Source organism: Typopeltis vanoorti, chromosome 4 (assembly GCF_054136105.1).
Source record: "Typopeltis vanoorti isolate ZY-2024b chromosome 4, IOZ_Tvanoo_1.0, whole genome shotgun sequence".
In the NCBI taxonomy this organism is placed as follows: domain Eukaryota; kingdom Metazoa; phylum Arthropoda; class Arachnida; order Uropygi; family Thelyphonidae; genus Typopeltis; species Typopeltis vanoorti.
In genome coordinates this window covers 94,869,930-94,895,996 of record NC_143552.1, presented here as the reverse complement: position 1 = coordinate 94,895,996, position 26,067 = coordinate 94,869,930, and the positions used below count along the sequence as shown (strand labels likewise).

General features: G+C 37.6%; 1 protein-coding gene across 1 annotated transcript in view; it reads left to right on the top strand.

Moving 5' to 3' along the window:
• LOC150107505 (acetyl-coenzyme A synthetase, cytoplasmic-like) overlaps positions 1–26,067 on the top strand; it is a 319,474-nt gene that overhangs the window by 71,633 nt on the left and 221,774 nt on the right. Inside the window, exon 3 of the mRNA XM_090391354.1 lies at positions 13,298–13,401. Within this exon, the coding sequence (XP_090247480.1) occupies positions 13,298–13,401 (104 nt within the window). The remainder of the gene's footprint in view (positions 1–13,297; positions 13,402–26,067) is intronic.

Genomic DNA, 26,067 nt, shown 5'->3' with positions numbered 1-26,067 from the left:
CAAATCAGTTTCTACATATTTTGTATAAAGCTAAACCTCCTCCTCCTCTGAATATTTCTTTAACTGAATTACAAGCTCTCCCATCTCTATGCCAAAATAATAACATTTCTGTAACAAACTCTGACAAAGGAAATGCAATGGATACCACTGACTACAATTGCAAACTTAATGTTTTGCTGTAGGATAGATCCACTTATAATATAATTGACAGAGATTCTATGCAAAGCCAGCTGAACAAATTGAATAAATTGTTAGATCAAACATATACCTTGGATGCTAATACTATTGAAAAGTTGTGACTTCATCATGCGCATCCCAACGTATATATATATATATATATGGCCTTCTTAAGATACACAAATCTGGTTATCCATTATGTCCAATAGTTGATTGCATAGGATCTCCTACTTGTTATCTGGCAAAATATCTTTCAAGATTTCTACAGAACTTTACTGGAAAAACCACCTCTTATATCAAAAATAGTTTTGACTTCAAAGAAAAAATTAAAGATCTTCATCTTCAAGAGTCTGAAATGATGGTCTTCTTTGATGTAGTTTCATTGTTTACAAAATTCCACTTCAAGAAACTCTGTAGCTTTTACAAGTAGATTTCCCTGATGATATCGTCAATTTATTCAAGCTTACTATTAATGCCGGTTATTTTACTTGGCATAATAAATTATTTCAGCAGATTGAGGGTACTGCAGTGGGTCCTATATGCTTTGCCTGATTATTTTACGGAGCATTTAGAGGATCAGATTTCTAACACCATTTCTCCTCAACCTCACAATGATATCTTTGCAATCTGATCTTACTCTGAAACAGAACTACTTTATTTTCTGTATAAAATTAACTTCTTATGTACACACATCAAGTTCACTATTAATCATGAATCTAACAGCAGTCACCCCTTTTTGGATGCTTTCATAAATTGTAACTCTGCTGAAATATTGAATTTTCTGTTTATGGAAAGCCATCCTTTACAGGCAAATATATCCAGGCATCTTCACGTCATCATCCTTCACAAAAAATGGGTATTATCAAAAGCTTTGTGCATCGAGCATGCACAATTTGTTTTTCTGAGTCTCTTCTGGTAGAACAATTAAATAAAATAAAACTTAATCAATTACTTAATGGATACAGCAAGATCTTAATACATAAAATATTTGATAATGGATACAGCGAGATCTTGATACAGAAAATATTTGATAATTATCATCTCTCTTCCAGATTGTAATCATCTTCCTAAGTAGCCTTTGCAGATATAATTTATATATATTTGAGTTATCTCTTCCTAACTCGCTCTCTTCCTAACCAAATTGGTTACTCTCCACAAAGATAGGCTTGCAGGAACTCCTCAACTGGGCAGTTAACTTCTTTCATATTAGAGGCCTGAATATTAATGTTGAGAAGTCCTGTTCATTAGCTCTTGTCCCTTCAGGTCATGACAAAAAAAGCTAAATGTCGAGAGTATAGAGTTTTCCCTGCATGCAAAACCACTGCATGCTTTGACCATCCTAGAGGAGTGGAGATAATTTGGTGTTATGTTCACTCCAAAGGGGGAGATCTTCTGTCCCTTCTGCCTTGGAGTCTGGGCTTACCATTTTGAGGCAAGCTCCTCTTAATCCCCAGCAAAGACTCTTTATTCTATCCTGTTATCTCATACCTTGATTTTACCACAAATTGGTTCTTGGTAGGATGTCTCTGTCTCGGTACTGTCCCGAATGGATAGGACTGTTCGTGTTGCTGTTAGATCATGGCTCTGATTACTGCCAGACACTCCAATAGTTTGGGTGATTGATGTTCAGGTAGTGGGTACTGGGCACTCACTTACCTATTGCCATTAGAGCAAGGTTCAGTACTACAAGCAAAATGCTGACCTTGCCAGGCAAACGGAAAAGGAGTTTTGGCTGGCTCCTCATTTTACCAGCACCACCGTCTCTATGAATGGCGTGTGGAGTGCCACTAGCTATAGAGACTTGTCTTTACTTGGTTTATCCAAGAGTGATGTTAAAGTTATTTCTTTGAGGGGCCCTGCAGGGTACACCCTACCATTGCCATCAGCACATGACAAATAGGATACCAAGAACTGGTGTCAGGGGATGCCCTTGTAATCTTTCTTTTTATGTAAGGGCTTTGGCCTATTGTAAAGGCTTCGGCCTTCTTAATCCTTTTGGACATTATGTAAGAGTAGTAGTACTGCTCTATCAGTATGAAGTATAATAAAATAAAATGTATATCACCTTTAAACCAGCCAAGAATATCACCTTTAAACCAGCCAAGAAGCTGTCATCTTTTTTACCACCTCAAAGATACATTATCACTTCTATCTTTGCCTGGTGTTTATCAAATACCCTGTTCTTGTTGTTCAGTCCTTGCTTCTCATGCCATCAACACTAGATACAGAGTTCACTAGAACTATACCAAGATGCTACACTACAGTAGGTTCAAATTTGATTGTCTATTTTTTGAATAACATGAAGCTCTATGTCACCATGCTAATCTTAACACATTGACTGCCGTATGCAACAAGTATGCCTCACACATACACTTTCCGCTAGCACAATGTGATACATATCTGTTTCACAGGTTAACTTTTCATTATTCTGCAGTGAAACAGCTGTGTCTCACAGCAGCTATTTGAATGCATGGGTTGTATATAAGCATGGCCTGGTGCACTAGAAACCGAGCTTAGCCCAGCAAAATACTTGAAATTTTTCATGTATCAGAATAAGAAAATATATGTATATATTTTTACTATTTTTTAGCAACTGTTAAAAATGCTACTATGATTGTGCCTAATAACTCATCTCATGCTGCATCGGCTGTCACACAGAATAAGCAGAGCCACGTTCAGGGCTTAGGCAGAGGGTCCTGTTTGAGAAGTATATTACAGTCTCCATCAAAAGTCAGTGATACTGTGAATGAGCAACATAGAATGTATAAGGTTAATCTTAGAAAGGAATTTTACATAGGTACATGGAATGTCTGGGTTTTACAGATGTGTACTCTTGAGATTGTCTGTAAAGAGATGGATAGGTATAAAATTAACATCTTGGGAATTACAGAGACCAGATGGAATGGAGAAGGTCACTTCAAAAGACAGGATGGTAAGCTAGTTATTTATTCAGGTGGTGACTTAAAACATCATGGGGTAGCTGTGATACTGAAGACAACTCAGGCAAGAAGCCTTCTTGGTTATAACCCCATTAATGATAGGATACTCTCCATTAGACTTAAGGCTCAGCCTACCAATGTATCAATGGTAGTTTATGCACCCCACATGGATAGGCCTGAAGAAGAGAGTGAAGAATTCTATGAAAACTTACAAACTGTTTTGGACTGCCTACCAAGGAGAGACACACTGTACATCTTAGGAGACTTAAATGCAAAAGTGGGAAAGAGTATGAGAGTCTGGCCGGAGTGTGGCATGTTTGGTCTGGGTGAATGTAACACCCATGGTGAAAGACTCTTGGAATTTGTCCGTGCTAACAGATTAGTTATTATCAATACCTGCTTCCAGAAACATCCACGACAGACCTATACTTGGACATCCAACATTGATAGGTCAAGGCACCAGATTGATTACATCCTGGCTCTCCAGCGGTGGAAGACAAGCATCTCTGATGTGCATACTTGTCCTGGAGCAGATTGTGGTACAGACCATTAGCTGGTAAGAGCCAAAGTAAGACTAAGACTCCGAAAACTTCCAGGTCAGGCACATTCCACTAGATTGGATGTTAGAGTAATTCCTAGTGGATTCACAGAAGAAACATCAACTCGGCTGGATGATTTTTTGGAGACCAATGAGTAAATCTCACCAGAAATGCTTTGGGAAGGAGTAAAGATGATAATATAGGATACAGCGAAGATGTATCTCAGCTCAATAAGAAAACCAAGAGACCCATGGATATCAGATTCAACATGGGAACTATCCTGCTTGATGGCTCTTCTGAATACAAGAGATTACATAGAGAAATCAGAAGAGCCATCAAGCAGGATAAGGAAAAGTTCTATACTAATAAATGTGAATAAATAGAGTTCCAGATGAGAAGGCATAATTATAAAAGGATGTTTTATTTAGTTCGTGACTTAAAGCACAAGTTCAAGCCTAAATTGAATGTCATCAAAGACAGGAATGGATCATTACTAACAGAAGAGTTGGAAATCAAAAACAGATGGAAAGAATACTGTGAGGAACTGTACAGCAGAGTGGATAAAGAAAATGTGGAGTCCTCCCACCAAGAAAATTTTGATTTGGAACCTCCTCCACTTAGGCATGAAGTTGAAAGAGCATTTAAGCAGCTCAACAGCAATAAGGCCCCAGGTGCAGATGAAATCCCAGCAGAGTTAATTAAGGCCACAGGGGATGGAGGGATAAGAGTGTTTCATAGCTTGATTACAAGGATATGGGAGACAGGATCATGGCCTAGAGACTGGAAGAAGTCAGTTTTCATACCACTACACAAGAAAGGTGATATGAAGGCGTGCAAGAATTATAGAACTATTAGTTTGATATCTCATGCAAGCAAAATTTTATTAAAGATCATGCTAAATAGGATTGAGGCCAAAGTTGAGGCAGAGATGCCCGAGGAACAAGCAGGTTTTAGGAAAGGTAGGGGCACCAGAGATCATATCCTTTGCCTTAGACAGATCATAGAAAAATATAAAGAATTCAGACTCCCTCTGGTAATGTGTTTCTTAGACTACTCTAAAGCTTTTGACTGTGTTGAGCATGTGAAACTCTGGGAAGTAATGAAAAGAATGGGTTTTCCTCAACACACTATCAGGTTGATAGTGTGTTGAGGAAAACTTGTATAAGGAGTAAGAACAGGTGTTGGATTGACTGACTGGCTTCAAGTTGGAAAAGGAGTTAGACAAGGATGTTTACTTTCTCCTCACTTGTTTAGTATATATGCAGAGGACATCATGCGTGAAGCATTGGATGAGCTCAGGACAGGAATTACGATAGGAGGTAGATTGATCAGTAATCTGAGGTACACTGATGATACAGTACTCCTTTGTAATGACATGGAAGAACTAGGACCAATTCTTGACAAAGTTAACAAGATCAGTAATAACATAGGACTTCAACTCAATTCTAGCAAGATGAACATCATGGTTCTCAAAGGAAAAACAAACAGAGAAACTCTTGAGAAACAAATGTATCTTAATGGAGAAAGAATTGAGGAAGTCAGCAAGTTTGAGTACCTGGGATCCATTATTAATGTGAAGAATTGCTGTTCAGAAGCTGTCAGAAAAAGGTTAGGAATGGCTAAAACAACAGTCAGAGACCTGTCTAAAATCTGGAAAGATGGATCTATCTCCATGGGAACAAAGTTGAGGATTTTAGATGCAGTTGTTTTTCCAACAGCGACTTATGGATGTGAGACTTGGAACCTAAAGAAGTCAGATAAGAAACGGATATCTGCTTTTGAGATGTGGTGTTACAGAAGGCTGTTGAGGATATCGTATACTGAAAGGCGTACAAATGAATGGGTGTTAGAAAAGATTAGTAGAACTTTAAGGCTCCTTAAGGATATTGACAGAAGAAAGTTAAAATATTTTGGACACATAGAAAGGATGGAAGGAGGACTTCTCAGAACAGTAATAGAAGGTAAAGTTCCTGGAAAAAGAGGCAGGGGTAGACCATCAATGAGATGGATGGATGGCATGTGTGGAGTGACTGATCTTCAGAGAGTTGAGGCTGCCAGAAAAGCAAACAACAGGACTACATGGCGAGGCCTGGTGTGGAACATCATTGAGCATCGGATTGACCATACGGCATCTGTAGATGCCCAGTGAACACAGACAGACAGATAAATTGAAGTATTTATTTCAAAAAGGCAAGAAACAAAAGTTATTTTGATTTAAGCTTGAAGACAATAAATGAAATGTTATTTTTATTATTTTTAGTCAATAAATGAAAAAAAAAAGCTAATTGCTAAAGGGTGCGATCATGGGCTTCAAAAGCTTGTCACACAGTAATATTTTTCGCACTGGTCACATTTCCACCGAGAAGTTGATGCTTTCTTAGCTGCAACATTTCTGCCACTTTCTGTTGATATTTTGTTATAGCAAACAACACATCTTTGCCTGTTGGATGTACCCATATCTGCCAATATATGTTTATTCACCTTCTGGGATTGACGTTCTTGATTATTTTTAGACAGACCTAACAAAGATTCAGCAACTTGCTCTCTAAAAGCAGTTATTGATATGTTTCACACCTTTCACACCTTTATAGAGTAAATAAGAGTTTATGATAGTTGACCCCAGAAGCATCTCAATGGCAATTTTTCTGTACCATTTGATACCCTTTCTCAAACTTCTTGAGTAAGACTTGATCTGGTCAGATAAATCTACGAAAGCCTTAGATTTGTTATAATCTACAATGGCATCAGGCTTATTTACTTCAGAATTTCGACCGGAGCTGACCTTCATCATCTGACCAACATACTTTGTAGAAAGAGTTAATTGTGCCACTTTGTGACCACAATTCCTGTATTGCTCTCCATAGAGATACATTCAACTTTTCTTAGTTTTTTTTTAATTACTTCTCTGGGGTTGTTTTTCCTGTTTTTCTTCAAGGTGCCGACAAGGTGTGTTTTTCTTTCAAGTAACTTATGGGAAAGATCTACACTCATGTTGCAATTGCCTATGTACACTGTTCTGCCACAATCCAGCAGTGGGTGGCATAATTTCATAACAACAGTAGTTGGGACATTTTCATTGGCATTTGTCACATTTTTCTCTTTCTTGCAATAAATTCAGAAGTCATAGGTATAGCCACCTTCAAACGCATAACTTGAATAGTTTGACTCCAAATTTATGTCATTTGTTTTTTATGTATTGCAGGAATGTTTTCCTGCATTGAAAAGGGACCAATCTCTTGTCTATACAGACTCATTCTCTGGGTGTGAAATAACATTTGAAATTAGCTCTCAAAGATTTAGTTAGTGGCATGAGCTTATACAGTCTATTGGAAACATCTGCATTTTCATTATTCAAAAAATGCCAGTTTGATAGCAGCAGCTCAACATGATTTCGAGACATGACCTTACTAATTTTATTTGAATACATTCTTTGTTTTTGATCAATAGTCAGACAGGTGAGGCAAGTGGAAAAGACCCATCCAAAGCTGCAATCCAATGAAAGTCTTCGCTTCATGTATGTTGGTGTCTTTCCATTTGTTGATTCTTGTACTGGGCAAACATCTTGCGTTTATTTTCTGAGAAGCATAAAGATTAGTTTCGTTTATCATGAGTTCCAACAAATGATCATCTAAGAACAATCTATAAAAATCGATGGGTGACTTTTCAAACATATTTTCAAAAAGTTCAGCAAGTATTCCTGCATTTTCAGCTTGAATGGAAGTTCCTTCAAATACCTTCCCATTACTTCGCCCCACACCAGAGAACGTAATTCATCTTCATTTTATTTTTTCTTAAGGAATCATTTATGTAGAAATTAATCACAACATTCTCAATAGCTTCTGTAGGATGGTCTTCTTCTTCTAAATATTTTACATCAGACTTACCTAATGAAAAGAAGTACCTGTTTTTGTTTCAATTAATCACAACATTCTCAATAGCTTCTGTAGGATGGTCTTCTTCTTCTAAATATTTTACATCAGACTTACCTAATGAAAAGAAGTACCTGTTTTTGTTTCACTATATCACTTAGCTAGCAATATAACAAACAAAACGAAGTCAGTCACAACAACTCGGTAAACAAATACACTAAGAAATCCAAACTTGGTAGATAGGTTATATGTGAAACACATGGCCATGTGATGTTGTTATTGCTGGCACAGTCTTACTTTGCTCAGCAGGCTATGTGAAACACATGCATGTCACATTGAATAAACATCTAAACAAAAAATTGTTTTCACAGCACTGTTAAGTGAAATAATCACTAGAATAACATGATCTGATGATTCAGTGCAGTGGGCCTGTGAAGATGGAAAAAAAATTAGTATCGTGGCAGTTAACGTGTTACTCTGACAGACTGTATGCTTATCTCGAAGTTTTGGGAAGTGATTGCTGTTAATTGTTTACATTATTTTTTAAAATTGATTTAAATTAATTATGCATCTATTCCAACATCTCTGAACTCTAATAGTGTTTCCTACCTACTGTACAGCTGGGGCACTGAGACATGTGATATTACACACATGCTGTATTATTTGTTCTTGTATTCAGAATTTAAATGTTATTACCAGTTCTTCTGCTTTCTACCAGAAAGAAACTCATGACATATTGAGTGAAGGTTCACTCATATGAACTATATATGAGTAATAAATTATATTTAGTTTTCTTTTGCACATGTAAAGCTGTTATTTAAAAATCATATTACGACAACAATATTTGCCTTATAAACACAGGAAGCAGCACCTCCTTCCATATGCCTACCCTAACATTCACTGCATAGATTTAACTATCTACTCATCCTCCCTTTTCCCACTTTCAAGTGGGAAACTAACTAGAACTTGTTTGGGAGTGATCACTTTCCCATAATATCCATTTTCCTGCATAGGCAACCATGCATTCCATCATGGATATTGAGCAGACTGACTGGCTCATCTTCTCATCTTAGCAGAATTTGATTCTGCAATGGTCAGCTCTTCCATCAATGCAGTGAATCATCTGAACATTTTTTAGATGATTCACTGCACAATAGATGTTTTAGGCAGCATGTGTAATACATTCTGTCATTAATGACAGAATGTATTACACATGCTGCCTAAAACATCTAGTTGGTTTCCACTTTTCCTTGATGCACAGTAGCAGCCAAAGAAGCTATGAAGAAAACTTTGGAATAAAACTCATTTAAAACTTAATTTATTATTTTAATATTAAAACTTGAAATTCATTATTTTAATATTAAAATTTAATTTATTATTTTAATATTAAAACTTATTTTTCAAAGATATCCCACAACAACAACAACAACAATCATTGTTTTCAAACATGCCTGAGCATGAGCAAGACACATTCAGTGTCAGAGTCAAAAGGAATCCTGGATCCAATATAACAAGAACAACCAAACACTAAAGAAGTTTGGTACAAAATCTGGAAAATAAACAGCAGATACATCGCTCACTTGCTCTATCCTTGAACTGTGCAATTTTTGTGTTCTATCCTTGAACACAAAAATTGCACAGTTGCTGATCCAACAGCAATTGCCAAGACACTCAGAGGAGATTTTTGCTAAAACATCAGCAATATCTTCTTGCCTCCCCTCCACCCTCTTTGCCCCATTTTCCTTCCAAAAATTGCAATGCAGAAAACAGCAAATCCAGTTTTCTTCGAATGGTAAAACATCTCTCGACATTGTCCATAGATCAACTGTTGCACGTTTACAACAGAATTTTCTTTGGTGGCATATTTCTGGATACCTAGCAAAAGTCATTTATAATTGCTTTTCCTTAGCCAGGGAAGGATCCAGAATTTCCAAATAACTATTGTCCAGTTGCTCTGACCATCTGCTTGTGTAAGATTCTGGAAAAAAAATGGTTAACTCTTGTATTTTATGGTTTCTAGAGAGAGAAGCAACCTTTTTTCGAGAACACAATCTGGCTTCCAAAAATATCATTTTACATCTAGTCTGACAGGAGGTATCCCTTAGACGTGCCTTCTTAAAACATGATGGAAAAAGTACATGACACTGCTTGGAGATTTTGAATACTGAAAGATCTACATTTTTGAAAGTTTTTCCACTTGGTTATAATATAAATTAAAGATGATGTTAAAGATACTAAGGGAAGTGATGTAAAGTCATTAGCCTCTATATACAAGTAATCCAGTCGTGAAGTTACTTCAAGCACAAACTTTGCTTTCACTTGGATAAAGGAGTAAACCAATAATATAATTTCTTGTCAACTTTAATTGGAATAGCTACATTATTTTGGTCTTAGAGGAAATCTTCCTCTTTTTATTAAGAACTTCTTTTATCTAACCAAAATTTCCAAGTCTGATTGAGAAACTGTTTGCTCCCTACCATATAACTAAGAGAAAGGAATCCCACAAGGTTCAGTTTTTAGCATCACGCTTTTATGCAATCAAGATCAAATTGATAACAGAACATTTTCTTCCAACAGTAAGAATGCTCTATATGTAGATGACCTCACCATCTTCTGTCATTCATATAAGGACATAGAACGACAGCTGCATCAAGCCATAAATCATCTCTCAAAATGGGTGCTTGTAAATGAATTCAGATTTTCATAGCAGAAGACTGTGTGTGTGCGCGTGTGCGCACATGTTTGCTGCAGTGATCTTCATCCTGACTCAGAACTCCAACTAGGACAATCACTAATCCTAGTTGCCAAGTTCTTGATACTGATATTTGACAGCAAAGTCAGTTTCCTCTCTCACGTTCATAAGTAACGAGACAGGTGCCGTAAAGCAGTGAACATTCTACACACCCTATCTTTTGCTTGCTGGGGTGCAGACAGATGTTCTTTGCTTCACTTGCACAGGGCATTGATAAGATCAAAACTTGACTATGGATCCCAAGTCTATGCTTTTTGTCAGGGAGCATACACTGTGATGACTAGATCCCTATTCACCTTCAAGCCATCAGAATTACAATTGGAGCATTCCACACTTTACCTATTCCTAGTCTGTACATCAAAGTAATTGAACCATCTTTGTTACTTCGATCTACAGCAGTCTCTGTTATCAGGGAAATATACAGGGTGTTCGGGATAAATTTGACATATTTATAATTATTATTATTATTATTATTATTATTACGGGTATCTCCATGGAGTCAGTAGACTCATCGCGGGAGACCCAAACTAGCAAAACAATATCTGTCATATCTCTTCTTGAATTCATTTACAGATGAAGAGCTCACAACAAAGTCAGGCAATGAATTCCACTCATTCACCACCCTCCAGGCAAAAAACCTTGTTCTGACACCTTTGTTAACCACACTCTTCTTTAATTTCCAGAGATGACCTCTTGTTCTTCCATCACTATCACACAGCTGAAACATTTCCCCTGCATCAATCCTATAAAAACCTTTTAGTAATTTGAATGTTTCTATCATATCCCCTCTTCTTCGCCTATCAACCAATCTCTGCAATCCACAAGCTCTCAATCTATCAATGTAGGGAGCATTTTTTATATCACTCACCAACTTGGTCACTCTTCTCTGAACCCTCTCCACAGCCTCCTCATCTCCAAGGAATCCAGGTGACCAGACCTGAGCACAGTAATCCAAATGTGGAAGTATCAATGCTTTATAAAGGGGAATAATAACCAAGTAATCCTATGTGCAATCTTGGACACCTTAGCAATGTGTCCTCTGAACTTCATCTCCTTATCTACCAATACCCCTAAGTCCCTAGCCTCATCAATCTCTTGGAGTACCTTTCCATCGATGTAGTACACAGCTGGTAATCTTTTAATCCCAAAATGCAAGACTTTACACTTTTCCACATTGAACTGACATCCATTTAATTATATTTTTCCGTAAGTTACATGTATTAACACACACTTCTCTTCATTTAAAAGTTTGGACCCTTCTTCATTCATATACAAGATGTCAGAAAGGATGGATAGCTGGAACCCACCTGAATCATGGAAGAGAATAACTTGTATCATGATGATTCGTGCCCGCCATCAAAATAAGGATATTACGACTGCTGCCCAATGCTCCCTGAATACAGTAAAAACAATCAGGCATGAACTAGAGACTTGCAATGGTGACTACGAGGATGTAGCAAGAAGAAAGATCCCTAGCAGACGATCTGATTGCGTTCGTACAGCAGAATTCCTCGCAAATCTGCAGGAACAGGTGTTGAAGAACCCTGGCATTGGAATTCGGGCTTTGTTCGTGGAGTTGCTAACTGTAGTCAAGCCCTGGATAACAAGGGTAGCCAATGGTAGGCCGTATGTATGGCAGCAGGATTCGGCCCCTTGCCACACCTCTGGGAAAAGTCAAAAATGGTTGTCTGAAAATTTCTACGACTTCACCAGTCCAAATGTTTGGCCTCCAAACTCCCCAGACCTTAACCCCATGGATTATTTTGTATGGGGCGCAGTTGAAAAAGACACCAATCGCACTTCCAGTAATACAAAAGCCCAGTTAATGGATAAAATTAAAACAGTTTTTGCGGCCCTTCCCAGGGAGACTGTAGCATCAGCTTGTTCGAGGTTCCGAAGCAGAATTGAAGCTGTGATCGATGCTAATGGTGGTTATTTTGAGTAAATCTTGTTGATAGTATTGTAATTAACTCTGCCTGTAATGTTTTTTTGTCAATTCATTAAATTTAATAGATACAAAGAAGATTTTCTTTTTCCTTACGAAACTGTCAAATTTATCCCGAACACCCTGTATATACAGAAATATTCATATAACAAAAACTAATGGAGATATAGTCTATTAGATGAAAGTGAGCCAAATTGCTCTGTTTTTGTGCCAAATGTCAGCTGGTTCATTAGCCTCATTTACAAAAAGAAGTTTGCTTATGTATTACCAAAACTTTTTTGTTGGTCTTTCTCTGTGTCTGTTAGTAGAAATAGCTCACACATTTTTGCTGTTGTTTATCCATGATAGGAGACTATGGACAGCTTGACATACTGCCATAAAACCCTTTGGTTTGTGGATTAAAACTGTACTACAAGCTCTAGAGATTGTGGTTGATGATATAGCCCAGACACCACCAAACACACTTCCACCATGACACTTATATATTCCAGCACGTAGCTTTACTTTCAGTAGGCTAAAATTTCCATTCTATTCTACATAAATGGTTCAAAATCAGAGGACCTAGTAGGATCATCTATTTTTCTAGACACAAATCTCACTAAAGTGTAACAACTTTCCAGCTGAGCTGTATATGATAGAGCTTGCACTAAAATACATAGATTACATTACTACCAAAGGTTCATCTACTTTTGTTACAAAGGACAAAAGTAGATGAAATGAAAGAGGAGACAGTGAAGTCGGTTTGATGAGTTTCAAGATGGATTGTAAAAGGGTGTTGGTTAGCAGTGGTTCTTGTTTTAATGATTTTGGAGGAGAGTGAAGGAATAATAGTAGCCAATTCAGCAGAACACTGTCCATGAAAGTATCTGTAGAAGAGGCACAAGGCAGAAACCAAACATCTATGAGAGTGGGATTGAAGTGGGTATGTTAGAGAGGGATCATTAATTAGTCAGATTGCCCTCTTCTGTACAGAATCAACAGTCTGTTTAAGGATTAATAATAATGCTGATAGTAGTATATTATCATAAGGATGACATTGTATTCTTGCCTACATGGTATGTCTGTTTTATTTTCAGGAGTTAAGAAAGGAGATCGAGTTGCTATCTATCTCCCTATGATTATTGAATTAGTCATTTCTACGCTGGCTTGTGCTCGTTTGGGTGTCATTCATTCCATTGTGGTGAGTAGTTTGCAGATAACACTGAAATGACATTTAAAATTTAGGATGAATTCAAAATTTAAGTTTTACAAAATCCCTATTAGAAAAGACTATTTGGAGGCATTGTGAAATTATAAAATGTTGGTTAGGATTAGCATAATTATATTACATTATATATGAGTTTAGTAGTGGGTTGTGTGAGTTTTACTAATTCCATTACATCATATAATAACATGGTATGTAACTTCATCAGACAAGGACAATGCATACAATGCATTGTCATGGTATTATATGGTATGTAACCTCATCAGACAAGGACAGTGCATATGCCATGATATTTCTGAATTTCTTAAAGCATTTAACAGTATTTCATGATCAGTTGTGTTAATATGATAAGAATGAAGATCAGATTTGTGGCTTGAGTAGGAGAAGAATGACTGCAGCGATGCTAATATGATTCCCCCCCCCCCAATGAGTTTTTATTGGGCCCTTTGAGAATTTTTGATAGAAACCTTTTAAGTTTTTGTATGATGATATACATTTTGTGGCATGGTAGTTATACCACTGGATGGCTTTCAGAAGACCAAATAAAGAAACTGTGTCTGAAATGCTACAGATCTGGGTTGTTTTCTGTTTTTGAAATGTATCAATATTATAAAAATCTAAAAATGTATTGTTTGCTTATATTGCACAATTGGGAAGGGAATATATATAACATTTCTGTTGTCTCTTTTCTTTGAATACAGTTTTATAAAAATCTGTCAAAAAAAAAAAAGTCATGAAAGCCATTAATGTCTGAGAGAATCAGCAATCCATAATCTATGGTGCCATCTGTTAGCCAAATTACAACCATCTAACTGTATTTTTCAGTATTTGTATTTTTCACAATGATGCACTTATGAGTAAGTGCATCATTGTGCAGTTAGATGGATGATGTGACAAGCACCTTTTAGGCAGAAGACCTGGGTTGGATTCTTGTTCCTGACATGAAGACCATTTCTCAACCAAAGTTCATTAGCCAGTCTCATACAACAAGGCATTTTTCATTCTGTAAGTAGATAAATTTACATGATATACGTTGAAGTCAGCTTAATATGCAGTGAAATCGTGAGGGAGTATAATGAACATGCTGTGGGTAGACTGGATATAAGATGTTCGGGGGTAGTTTAAAGGACCTTTAGCAGGAGGTTGCCTAGATAGGACATCTGAATAGGGACTAGAATGTTTGAAATCTGGAATTTCTGTTTACATGGTTCAAAGAGATATTATAGCTACTTAACCCTTTGACCGTTAGGTCCCAATTTCAGGTTCTTTACCCCGAAGTTTTTTTTTTTTTTTTTTTTCGAATTTCAATACTACTTGATTAACAAGGTATTAATTTATTAATTTACAATTTTTATACAAAAACTGTCAGTGATTTACTAAAGGGAATACTAACTAATAAATAATAATAATAATAATCGTATGATGATACATGGCCGTGAGTCCCTTTTACAGAGAGGTACGGCACCATCTCAGGCTCCCCTCACCCCCCAATTTTATCCAGGCTCCGGAACCAGCATAGGCTGATGAATCAGACCTATGGCTGGGTCAGTATTCCTGACTGTAATCCGTTGTGTGTCCTCAGACCAGTTTGCCTGCTTGCGGGATGAAAAACACCAGATAAACTGGTGGGAAAAAACCCTACTGTCCACGCCCAAGACCGGCTAACTTGGCTATGGCTGAGGAAGTTCCTAAAGTTCCTTGTGTCGTCGATGGAAATCGAACCTAGGACACTCCTTCCCCAGGCATATGGTTGCAAAGCGCAAAGCCACTAGGCTAACCGTGTGGACAACTAATAAATGATTTTTATACATACAATAATAACTATAATAACCTATATTCAATGATATTTCTTCAGAATTTTCTAATTGCATGGTAGATTTTGAAGTGCAGTGAAGCACACAACCCTACCTGGCAATCTTGGCACTACATATTTGTTTCTTTGCAAACCTTCTTTTCAAAAACTGATCTTGTTCAACAAATGGCACATTTTCTTCTTGGCTTTGCTTGTTTTGCAGTAAGGGATATACATTCTGGAAAGTGCCTTCCTGTCAGTCTGAGTGGGTTCCCTCCTTTAGTTGGTCTTCTTCTTTTCTTAGCCCTTAGGGTGTGATAGGTTTCGATGATTTTGTCAATGAGACCCAGCCTAAAAGCTATGTGATCAAGTTTACCACCTAACTTTCTGTGTAGTACAAAAGCATTGTACACAGAGATATGTAAAAGGTGTCTGAATATTTTTTCTTAATATCTCTGTTTGTTCCAGGCAGCAGGATAATATGAAAGCATTTGGTCTAAATGATCAACACTTCCCATGGTGTTGTTGTACTGTAATACCACAGCTGGTTTTTTCACAGTGCCTTTCCTCCATTTCATTCTCATTGATGGTGCTCAGCATAGTGACATCATTCTTGTTTTTTCCATTTCATTCAAGGCAATGATCTTCCCATACTGAAAGACACAAATTTCTCCTTTCTTTAACTTCTTCAATTTGAGTTCTTCAGGTATTTCTTTTCGGGTCGTTTTAGCAGTCCCATAAATATCAGTTTTCATGGTAATTGAGTAGTCTGTGAGCTGGGACTTTTGAAATAATTATCTAAGGTAATGCAGTACCCCTTATTCAGCAGAGAAGATGCTAAGGTAACAACATCTTGTATACCAAAAGAAACATTAGGCAGTAAACTGGATATCTGAGTTCCTTTACCTGTATGATGTGTGGGAAGGCTTATGTGTTCGTCGTACATGTTGATTAATTTTAATGGTATAGATGAGAACACAGATTAATACAAAAATAACTATTTATTAACTTATTGCTGATATTTTGCTGATATTCTATCTAGCATCTTCAGAGCATAAAAACAGTTTGTCACAGTACACGAGACAACCATAATCTGGTATAACAATGGGACTAGTTTGAACAATTGCAACATGCAACACAAAGACTAAAGTCCTAATTAGGCGCCATCTATGTTTTAAAAAAAAAAGAAACTCAGAGAGAAAGCAGGTATTAATTTGGTCTTAAGATGACTGTCTCCTAAATCTTTGGCAAATTTATACAGCCATACTTGTTGAGGTTTGGAGTATTGGAGTATGTTTCAAGGAAACTTTTCACAGAAGCTTTTACAAGTCAGAGTGGTTGTTCCTGGAATCAACAGAAGCCTTGAAACATACTCCAAACCTCAACAAGTATGGCTGTATAAATTTGCCAAAGATTTGGGAGACAGTTATTATTATTATTATTATTATTATTATTATTCAGTCCTCCATGGAGTCAAAAGACTCATCGTGGGAGGTCCTTCCTAAGAACATAAAGTCTGTCAAGACTCATCGAGGGGAGGTCCCCCCCTAAGAAACACAAAGTCTATCATACCACTCCTTAAACTCATTGACCATTCTCACTCTCACCACTCCATCAGGCAATGCATTCCACGGTTCAACCACCCTCCACGCAATATCTTAAGACCAAATTGATACCTGCTTTCTCTCTGTTTCCCCCCCCCCCCCCCCAAATAGATGGCACCTAATTAGGACTTTAGTCATTGTGTTGCAAATTACAATTGTTCAAACTAGTCCCATTGTTATACCAGATTGTGGTTGTCTCGCATACTGTTGTAAAATTAGATGCATTGAAATTTTATATAATGATTTTTCGGCATCGATTTTACTGAGATCACAAACCATGAGGAAAGAAAGAATTGTAACTTACCATATTTTAAAGAAGTGCTGATTGTAAACTTGTAAAGCTAACTAACAAAACGAATGATATAGAAATTGCTCACAAATTATAAAAATATTGTAAAGGTTAAAATTGTGAATTTTATTGGTTTGATGTAACGAAATGTTAAAAGTATTTCTTTAAGTTAAGGAGATTAGACTTGTTTCAAGTTGGCGACTTGAAAATAAACAAAAGTATTGAAGGTTGTTCAGATGTAGATTGTTGCCGCCAACTCTGAAGGTCAAAACAACAGTGACGTAAATTATTTACGAAAGGTTCGGGGGGTCTCTGACACTAAAAACAAGGAGCTTCTGAATCATATAAAAGGAGGCTGGTTGTTTGGAAGTTGAAGTTGAGGTTGTTCGAGGAGTTTGTTCGTCCTGCGGAAATACATCTCAATACATTCTATTGAGATGTATTTCCAATAGCAGAACATGCCGCATGTGACCAGATATGCGGCGTCGACAGTAGATCCAATAACCGACGGTGAGCTATGCTACAGATCCCGGATGAGGACTACACCAAGAAAGCAGTCAGCAGAACCGCCAAAATTCATCCAGACTGGTAGGACTGTATTTGTTTCTATGAATTTGTGAGTATGTTTTAATATGTTAATGCTGAGATTGTGAACAAGAATTGTGTGTCCATTGAATTTAGCTTTGTTAAGAATAGTTATTTAAGTTGCTATAAGAAGTAATTAAGGCTGAAAATTAACTAGTATAATTATTGAGAAGAATGTTAGTGAATGATATTGATTGTAACAGCCAGTAATCCTAGAGTTTGTAAAGCAAGTTATTCTAGCATTGTGAACTGCAGGTCTATATTGTAAGGTTACGACTTTAAGTTTAAAGTCGTAACCTTAAATAAACATGTTTTGTTTGTTTAAAAACTATCGCCTGATTTTTGACCAATGCACTGTCTCACAAAAATAACCGAACCTGTGTGCTTAAATTAGAGAAATTGCCACGACTGACTATTTAAGGTATTATTTTTGAAAGTGATCTATTCTATAAGTGTTATAACTATTCTTCCTGCGCCATAACTTTAATTCAGGGTGGCGCAGTCGAAAAAAACAAATAAATTTTCTCTGAATCGCTCGGGGAAATAGTTAACACTGTATCTGTGTATTGCCTATTCTAGAGGTCTTTTACTAACAGTGCTAACACTTGTAGGTAGTATAAAGGATTACAAGTGGGGACTAAATTAATCGGCTTATAACAGAAAAAGGTAAAGAGAACTTAACAGAAAGATTTAAACGAGTAGAAGTAAGGCAGACATGAGAAAGAGAATAAGATCTCATCTCATCTTCCTTATACCCTCTTTTACCTTGCGGTGTCGAGGGTCCATTGATCATCGGACCTCGCTCTGTTTACAGGATAAGGTGGTCAGCCTTATGCCCCGGTGTATCCTATGGCCTGCAGTGTTGAGTTCTCAAGGCCAGTTTGCCTGCTTTGCGGGATGAAAACCCCCAGAATAAACTGGGGGAAAAACCCTGCTGTCCACGCCCAAGACTGGCTAACTTGGCTATGGCTGAGGAAGATCCTTCAGCTCCTCACGTCACCGACGGGAATCGAACCTAGGACACTCCTTCCCCAGGCATATGGTTGTGAAGCGCATAGCCACTAGGCTAACCACGCGGACCGAGATGATTCACAAAGTTCAAAACATTTCAAACCAAAATCAAACTTCAGCAGAATAAGATAAATAAATAAAATCATAAAAATATAATACTGTGACAAACTGTTTTTGTGCTCTGAAGATGCTGGATAGAATACCAGCGAAATATCAGCAATAAGTTAATAAATAGTTCTTTTCTTATCAGTCTGTGTTCTCATCTATACTGTTGAAATTAATCAACATTTACCTGTATAAATTATTAGTTCCTATATGTAGCCACTAGATGATTCACAAAGTTCAAAACATTTCAAACCAAAATCAAACTTCAGCAGTTATGTACTGTTTCTAACAAATATCTTATCCTGTTGTATAAACTTCCTGGAACTTCTTTTTGAGAGAGTCCAAAAAAAAAAAATTTTTAAGTTTTGGATTGGGATAATCAGAATCCTTGTTGCCAAAGTGTAAAACTTTCATTATCAAGGAATACTTACATTCAGACATCATGCCTGAAAAAATGGTGTCTCAATCAACCTTTTTTTAGACCAATACCATTTTATTTCTAATTTCTGAAATATGCCTTGAAGCAGTAATCATGCTAAAAACACCCTCAGTTCACTGCTGTCTGTGTCTTTGCAATGAAAACAACGAGAAAAACTTTTGAGGTTTGTAGCCACAATGAACTGCATTGCTTTCTTATTCGTTTCCTCAACTAAAATGTTCATTATATCTTCATCAAAATATAATTCAAATAGTTCCAATGAGCAGTTACTTACCGGAATATCTTAAGAAATACCAGGTGTTCCCATAAAAGAAATGCAAAGACAACGTAAACATGCTGAGCATGCTGGTAAAGGTTGGTAGATTGGTAGAGCCTCTGCTACTAATGGCTCAGTTAAGTAAGTATGAGCGCGGTTGGTAGTTGGAAGGGATCCAATCGTTCGATGCTGTTGGCACACTCTCCCTCGATGAATCTTTGGACTCCCTGGAGGTGTCAAATAATAATAATAATAATAAATTTTCAATACTGAGCCAGCCAGTATACGACATCATCTCCTAGCTTGGGACAAATCACAGCTGTCTTCATCACTATCAGAATTTTCCAATGAGACATCTAAAAAGAATTTTTTAATATATTCTTCATCTGACTCACTATCAGAATCTCTTGCAAATAATGCAGCATATGTTTTGCGCTTCTGCAAACCTGATGTCGAAGCCATTTTTTTACACCACTCGTGTGTCCTTCTTACTTTTGTTTCTAGCAAAGTACACAAATTTCTTTTCTCACAGTGAACAATCACCCTCTATGCATAAGCAAGAAAGCTAAATCATAAATGTACCTAGCATGGTTGTAACGATTGCAAAACGAAAAATATTATGGAAATGTGCTCAGAGCATTAGTAATGCTAAAGAAATGTCACCAACAAACACACACAACATGTTTGTAATGGTCAAAGGGTTAAAAAAAAGTTAAAAAAAAGGACCTTTGTATAATAATCACCCAACTGAGTATATGTATTCAAGATAATGAGGTGTGCTTTCCACTATGCACATTGCTACCAAGAAAGTCAAAACTGTATACATTATACATCCCCCCCCCCACACACCAACAAGTATTATTATTATTATTAACCTCCAGGGAGTCCAAAGACTCATTGAGGGAGAGTGTGCCAACAGCATCGAACGATTGGTCCCCTTCCAACTACTAACCGCGCTCAAACTTACTTAACTGAGCCATTAGTAGCAGAGGCTCTACCAATCGACCAACCTTTGCCGGCTATAGGACTTGTGGGTGTGTGTGTGGGGGGTGTATAATGGATTTGATTAATCACAGTTCTTGTTGCATTATACTAGTGGAAAAGGCAACATAATGTGTTGGAGTTATCTAAGATAGGATCCATGGGTTCTGATTATCAGGAGGGGAAGCCCATTTTTTAATTGGTATTTTTTATATTAACTGTTTGTATTCATAATGTAATTTTGGGGTACATAGAGAAATACAGTCCACTTAAAGAAGGAGGAGGAGGATGATCATGAACCCATGGATTTCCTACCATACTTCCTGTATGTTGACACTTCCACCGGAAAAATTATATTTCAGTGTGAATATTCCCGAAACCAGTTGGTGAGTACTAGAAGTTCGAATGATGAGATAAGAATCGGTCAAGTAGCTCTTTTTCTTGCTTTGAAAGGACTGTCATCAGCAGATAAATATACTGTTTTCATTATCAGTTCCTGATATGTACCATTGAGGTGAGTGCAGGATGCTGATAGTATTATATAATTAAGTTTACATTATTACTAACTTCCTATCACAATTTTTCTTCCTAATTTATTTGTTATTTGTCAGATCTCTATTGTCAGATCTTATATGTGAGTCTTCTAAGGCATTATTGATTACATGAATCTACCTAGATGTTAGTCTTCCAGCCTTTTCCCTGCAATCCTGTCATCAAAATACTCATTTTGTTAATTATTATTATTGCAACCTTCATGGAGTTGGCAGACTCATCATGGAGGTTCATTCAACTGACAATGTATTTATCATATCAAATCTTAAAATCCTTAACACTTCTTGCATTAACAACACATTCTGGTAATGCATTCTATTCATTGAATTCTCCATGTAAAAAATCTACTCCTCATACTCCTCTTCACTACACCCTTACATAACTTCCCGGGATGGCCTCTGGTTATTTTTCCTCTCACCTCCTACTCTTTTTATAATCTCATCTGGATTAATCCAATAAAATCCTCTCACTACTAACTTAAATTAACTATCATATCACCTCTTTTCTTCCTGTCCACCAAATTTTGCAATTCACATTTCTTCAACCTCTCTCCATAACCAACATTCCAAAGTCCTGATATTGTCCTAGTCATTCGTGTGGACCTTCTCCAATATTTCCAAATCACACCACATCCATGCTGTCTCTTAATCTTCTTCTCATTTTGACTTCTCACTTTCTCTCTCATTCTCCCAACTTCCCCCCCCCCCCCTGCCTCCACTCTTATTTTCAAGCAGCATCTGCCAGCCTGGTAGGCCGAGTGGTTAGCATATCTGCTCTGCAGCCGAAAGGCTGCGAGTTTGAATCCCACCATGGGTATAGATGTTTGTGATTGTCTGTGAAAACACTAGTGGTGGTGGGCAGTAGATGACTTGGTGTAGATGATGATGATGATAGTTGCAGTTTGTCATATAGTTGGTGGATTGAGTGGAGACGGAGAGTTCTAGAGCATATGCCCTCCCTCGATGAGTCTTTGGACTCCCTGGAGGTGTCACGTAATAATAATAATAATAATAATCTGCTAAGCACTCAAGCCTTCTATCTCTGTTTACCCCTTTTCAACTCAGTGTTCATGCATTCCACTTCCTTCTTCATCACACCTTTCTTTCTCCAAGCATCCTCTCACACCTGATATTCATCTCTAGTGATAGCTATCCATTGCAACTGCTATGTTTTCATCCTCTCTTATAGTATCTGTCAATAAATTCACAGATACTTTCTCTATGTTTTCCTTACTCTCAGTCATGCTACTCATACCTGTCTACTGGTACTTGCTTGTTGCCATCATACTACTCCTTCTGTTGGTAAAACCAGAAATAGTAACACTCAAGTCTCTCAGAACTTTGCATTTTTAAGTGAAAGAAAAATACATCACAGCATAGTGTACTAAAATGTTGCATGTCATCTAGAATGTAAACTTTGAATAATGTTAGACAACAACAATAAGTCAGACAGTGAGTGTATACTATGGTAGTTGTCATGATAGCAATGAATGGTTAGAAGAAGGTGGAGGAATGGTAGCAGCCAATTCAGAGGAGCAATGGAGCAATCACCATGAAAGTACCTATAGAAAAGGCATAGTGCTGAAACAGAGCACCTATGATAAAGTGACCAAAGGGAGTCTGTTAAGCAGATTGCCTTCTTCTGAATATCATCAAGAATTCTTAGAGAGATCTTGGGTGCTCCACTCCAAATGTGGGAACAGTACTCCAAAGCTGGATGAATCTGAGACTATAGAGTGTTAGGAGTTGAGAAAGAGTGGTGATGTTTAGTTAGAATGAAAAAGAACACCAACTTTTTTTAGAGACTAAGGAAACTATGTAAGTAATATGTTTGTGCCAGAATAAACACAATATGATAGGCAAACATATTTCCTATGACAACTAGAGAAAGTTGATCTTGAAAGAAAACTGAAACATTATCAAAAATGAGAGGGGATAAGGTAGGATTTTACTTGTGAGTAATAAGTCAGGCGTGAGGATTTTTGTTATTGAAATTTACTAAGTTGTCTTCACCTCATTTCAAGATATTGAGGGGGTAAGTGTTCAAATCACTGGTTATGGGAGATCTTGAGGCATCTAACATTAGGATACTGCAGAGTTTATTGAACAATGAAAAGTACTGTCACCAGCAAAGCTGTGAGTACAATTTGAAGTCAGAGAAAGGTCATTGATGTCAAGGAGGAAGAGTGTGGGTGAGAGGATAGAACCCTGAGGCACTCCAGCATTGATGGGAAAATCTGATGAGAGGAAGCCATCCATCATGACACAAAATGAATGACCAGTGAAGAATCTGGCAGTCCTATCACAGAGTGTAGGAGGGAGGCCATAACATGGAAATTTGTTCAGGAGGCTTCACTGCACACAATCAAATATCTTAGAAATATCGAGGGTGATAACATAAGTTTCTCCAAAACATTTCATAGCCTGAGTCCAAAGTAAGGTGAGATTAGCTAGGAGGTTGACTGTAGAATGAGAATGGCAGAATCTATATTGGTCATTGCTAATTAACTGATGAATCTCCAGGTAATGAAGAAGCTGGTTGTTGATAACCTTCTCCATTACTTTTGAAAGTACTAAGGTACTTTCTTAGATGGCTGACTTTTGTTTCTCTTTTTGGGTACAGGCTGGATGTAGGCTTGCTTCCATGCTGTTGGATAAATGTTCGTAGAATGAAAGTTTATATACACATTACAGGATGGGTGTCAATTCTGGAGAACAAGTCTTGAGCACAACCAGAAAAACACCTTCTGGACTAGGAGTCTTATTAGTATCAAGATTAATGATGGTTTTTCTGATGTCCATTTCAAAAGTTCAGAGGAGGCATGCAGTGGACAGTTTGTGGAAGTACAGGAGGTGATTTTCTTTGGTTGTCCAGGCAGAATTTGGAGGGAAAAACTGATGCCAAGAGGTCTGCCTTTTCCTTAGGTGAGGTTACCATAGTGTCATCAGAATGCAAGAGAGGTGACAACATGGAAGGGTAGCAGTTATACCCAACATCCTTAGTAAGGGATCAGAAATCTTGACTACCAGTTTATTGCATTTCATTCTTATGAATGAAACGAATAACTTTTTTGTACACGTTTTTCTAGCTGTTGTGTAAGCTGAATGAGAAGCTGGAGTTTTTAATTTAAGCCATTGAACACAAACTGCATTTTTATCATGGACAGCAGAGGCACATTTATTTGAGAACCAAGGCTTTGATAGGTTGGGGATTTGCATTGGAGTGGGGAATGAAGGCTCTCATTCCAGTGAGGATTATTTTGGTTACTAGTTCAGTGCAGATGTTTGGATCATGAGAGTGAAAGCAGTAATCTGACTATGGAAAATCTGCATAAACATTCCAGAAGTCATTTCAGTTGGCACAATTATAGTGCCATAGGGTACAAGGCTGAGATTGGCTGGGCAGAAGATGAACTGTAGAGAAGGAGACTTAAATAAGATTGTAGTCAGAGTTGCCAAGGGGGAGAGCAAACATCCATGGTATATTTGGAGGAAGATTTGGTTAAGAATCATGAACATTGGTAAAATGATGAAGATTGTCTGGTATTCTGGATGGTAGATTGGTTATTTGTGTCATGACTGATGGCAAATGATTCAGCTTCCCTCTCAAGATTTTCATTTTGCGATAAACAGTTAAGAAGTCATGGAAATATAACAAGGATCTGTTTTGCAGATCTAGAAAATGCATATGACAAGGTGCCAAGAGGAAAGTTGTTCAAAATGCTACAATTCTATTGGTGGAGCATGAGAACCAGTTTTCCCCAAGGAAGACAATCTCATAATTTGGATAATTAGCTTGTAAAAAATCAATTTTTAGTGATAGATAGTCGATCAATAAACACCAGATGTAGCTCCCGTTGCTTCTCTGGAAAAGTTTCAAGAGAAGCAATGGGAGCTACATCTGGTGTTTATTGATCTGGAGAAAGCATACAATAGAGTCCCAAGGCAAGAAGTCTGGAGGTGAAGAAGATATCGGAGAAATATGTCAGGTTGGTGAAGGAGATGTACAGAAATGTGAGGACAAGAGTTTGGATCTGCCTGGGAGAGACAGAAAGTTTTCAAGTGACAGTTGGCTTACATCAAGGGTCAGCATTAAGTCTGTTCCTGTTTAATATTGTGATGTGGTGACAGAGGAAGTGAGAGAAGACGTGCCTTGGACTATGTTGTATATGAATGACATTGTGCTGTGTGCAGAATCAAATCAAGAGAAGAAGTGGCAGCTAAACTGGAAAGTTGGAGGAAAGTACTGGAAGAGAGAGAGGTATGAGACTGAGCAGAAGTAAGACAGAGTATATGTGTTGCAAAGTGGATGGCAGCCAGGAGACAGATCTGGAGCTGGAAGGAAATGGAAGGTCAATGACTTTAGATACTTAGGTTCAACAGTGAAAGAGGATGGAAAGGCTGAGAAGGAAGTGGGATACAGAATACAAGCAGGATGGAGGAACTGGAGAGAGAGAGATGGCTGCAGTGCTATGCGATAAGAGGGTGATGATCAATCTAATAGGCAAAATCTACAGGACAGTAGTGAGACCAGCGATGACGTATGCTATGGAAACTGTGGTTCTGAGGAAAAATAATATCAGCAGGATGGAGGTAGCGGAGATGAGAATGCTTAGGTGGATGTGTGGTGTGACCAGAAATGATTGTCTGAGAAATGACTATGTAAGAGGAATGGTGAAAGTTACGAACTTACAAGCAAAGATACAGGAGGCAAGGTTGAGATGGTTTTGTCATGTGATGAGGAGGGAGGACGAGTGTGTGGGAAGAAAGATCATGCAGATAGATGTGCAGGGGAGGAGGAAGCACAGGTGGCCAAAGAAGAGATGGTGGAGGAGGACTTGAGGATGAAGAACTTGGATGTGGTTACAGCCCAGGACAGGCAGATGTGGAGGAGACTCACTACAAACAGCACCCCTACTTAAGTGGGACAAGCTGCAGAAGAAGAAGAAGAAGATAGTCAAAAAGGGAAGCAGGATTGTTGGAGTTTGGAGAGCAATAAAGGCAGCAAATGAAGGCTGTTAAGGGAGAT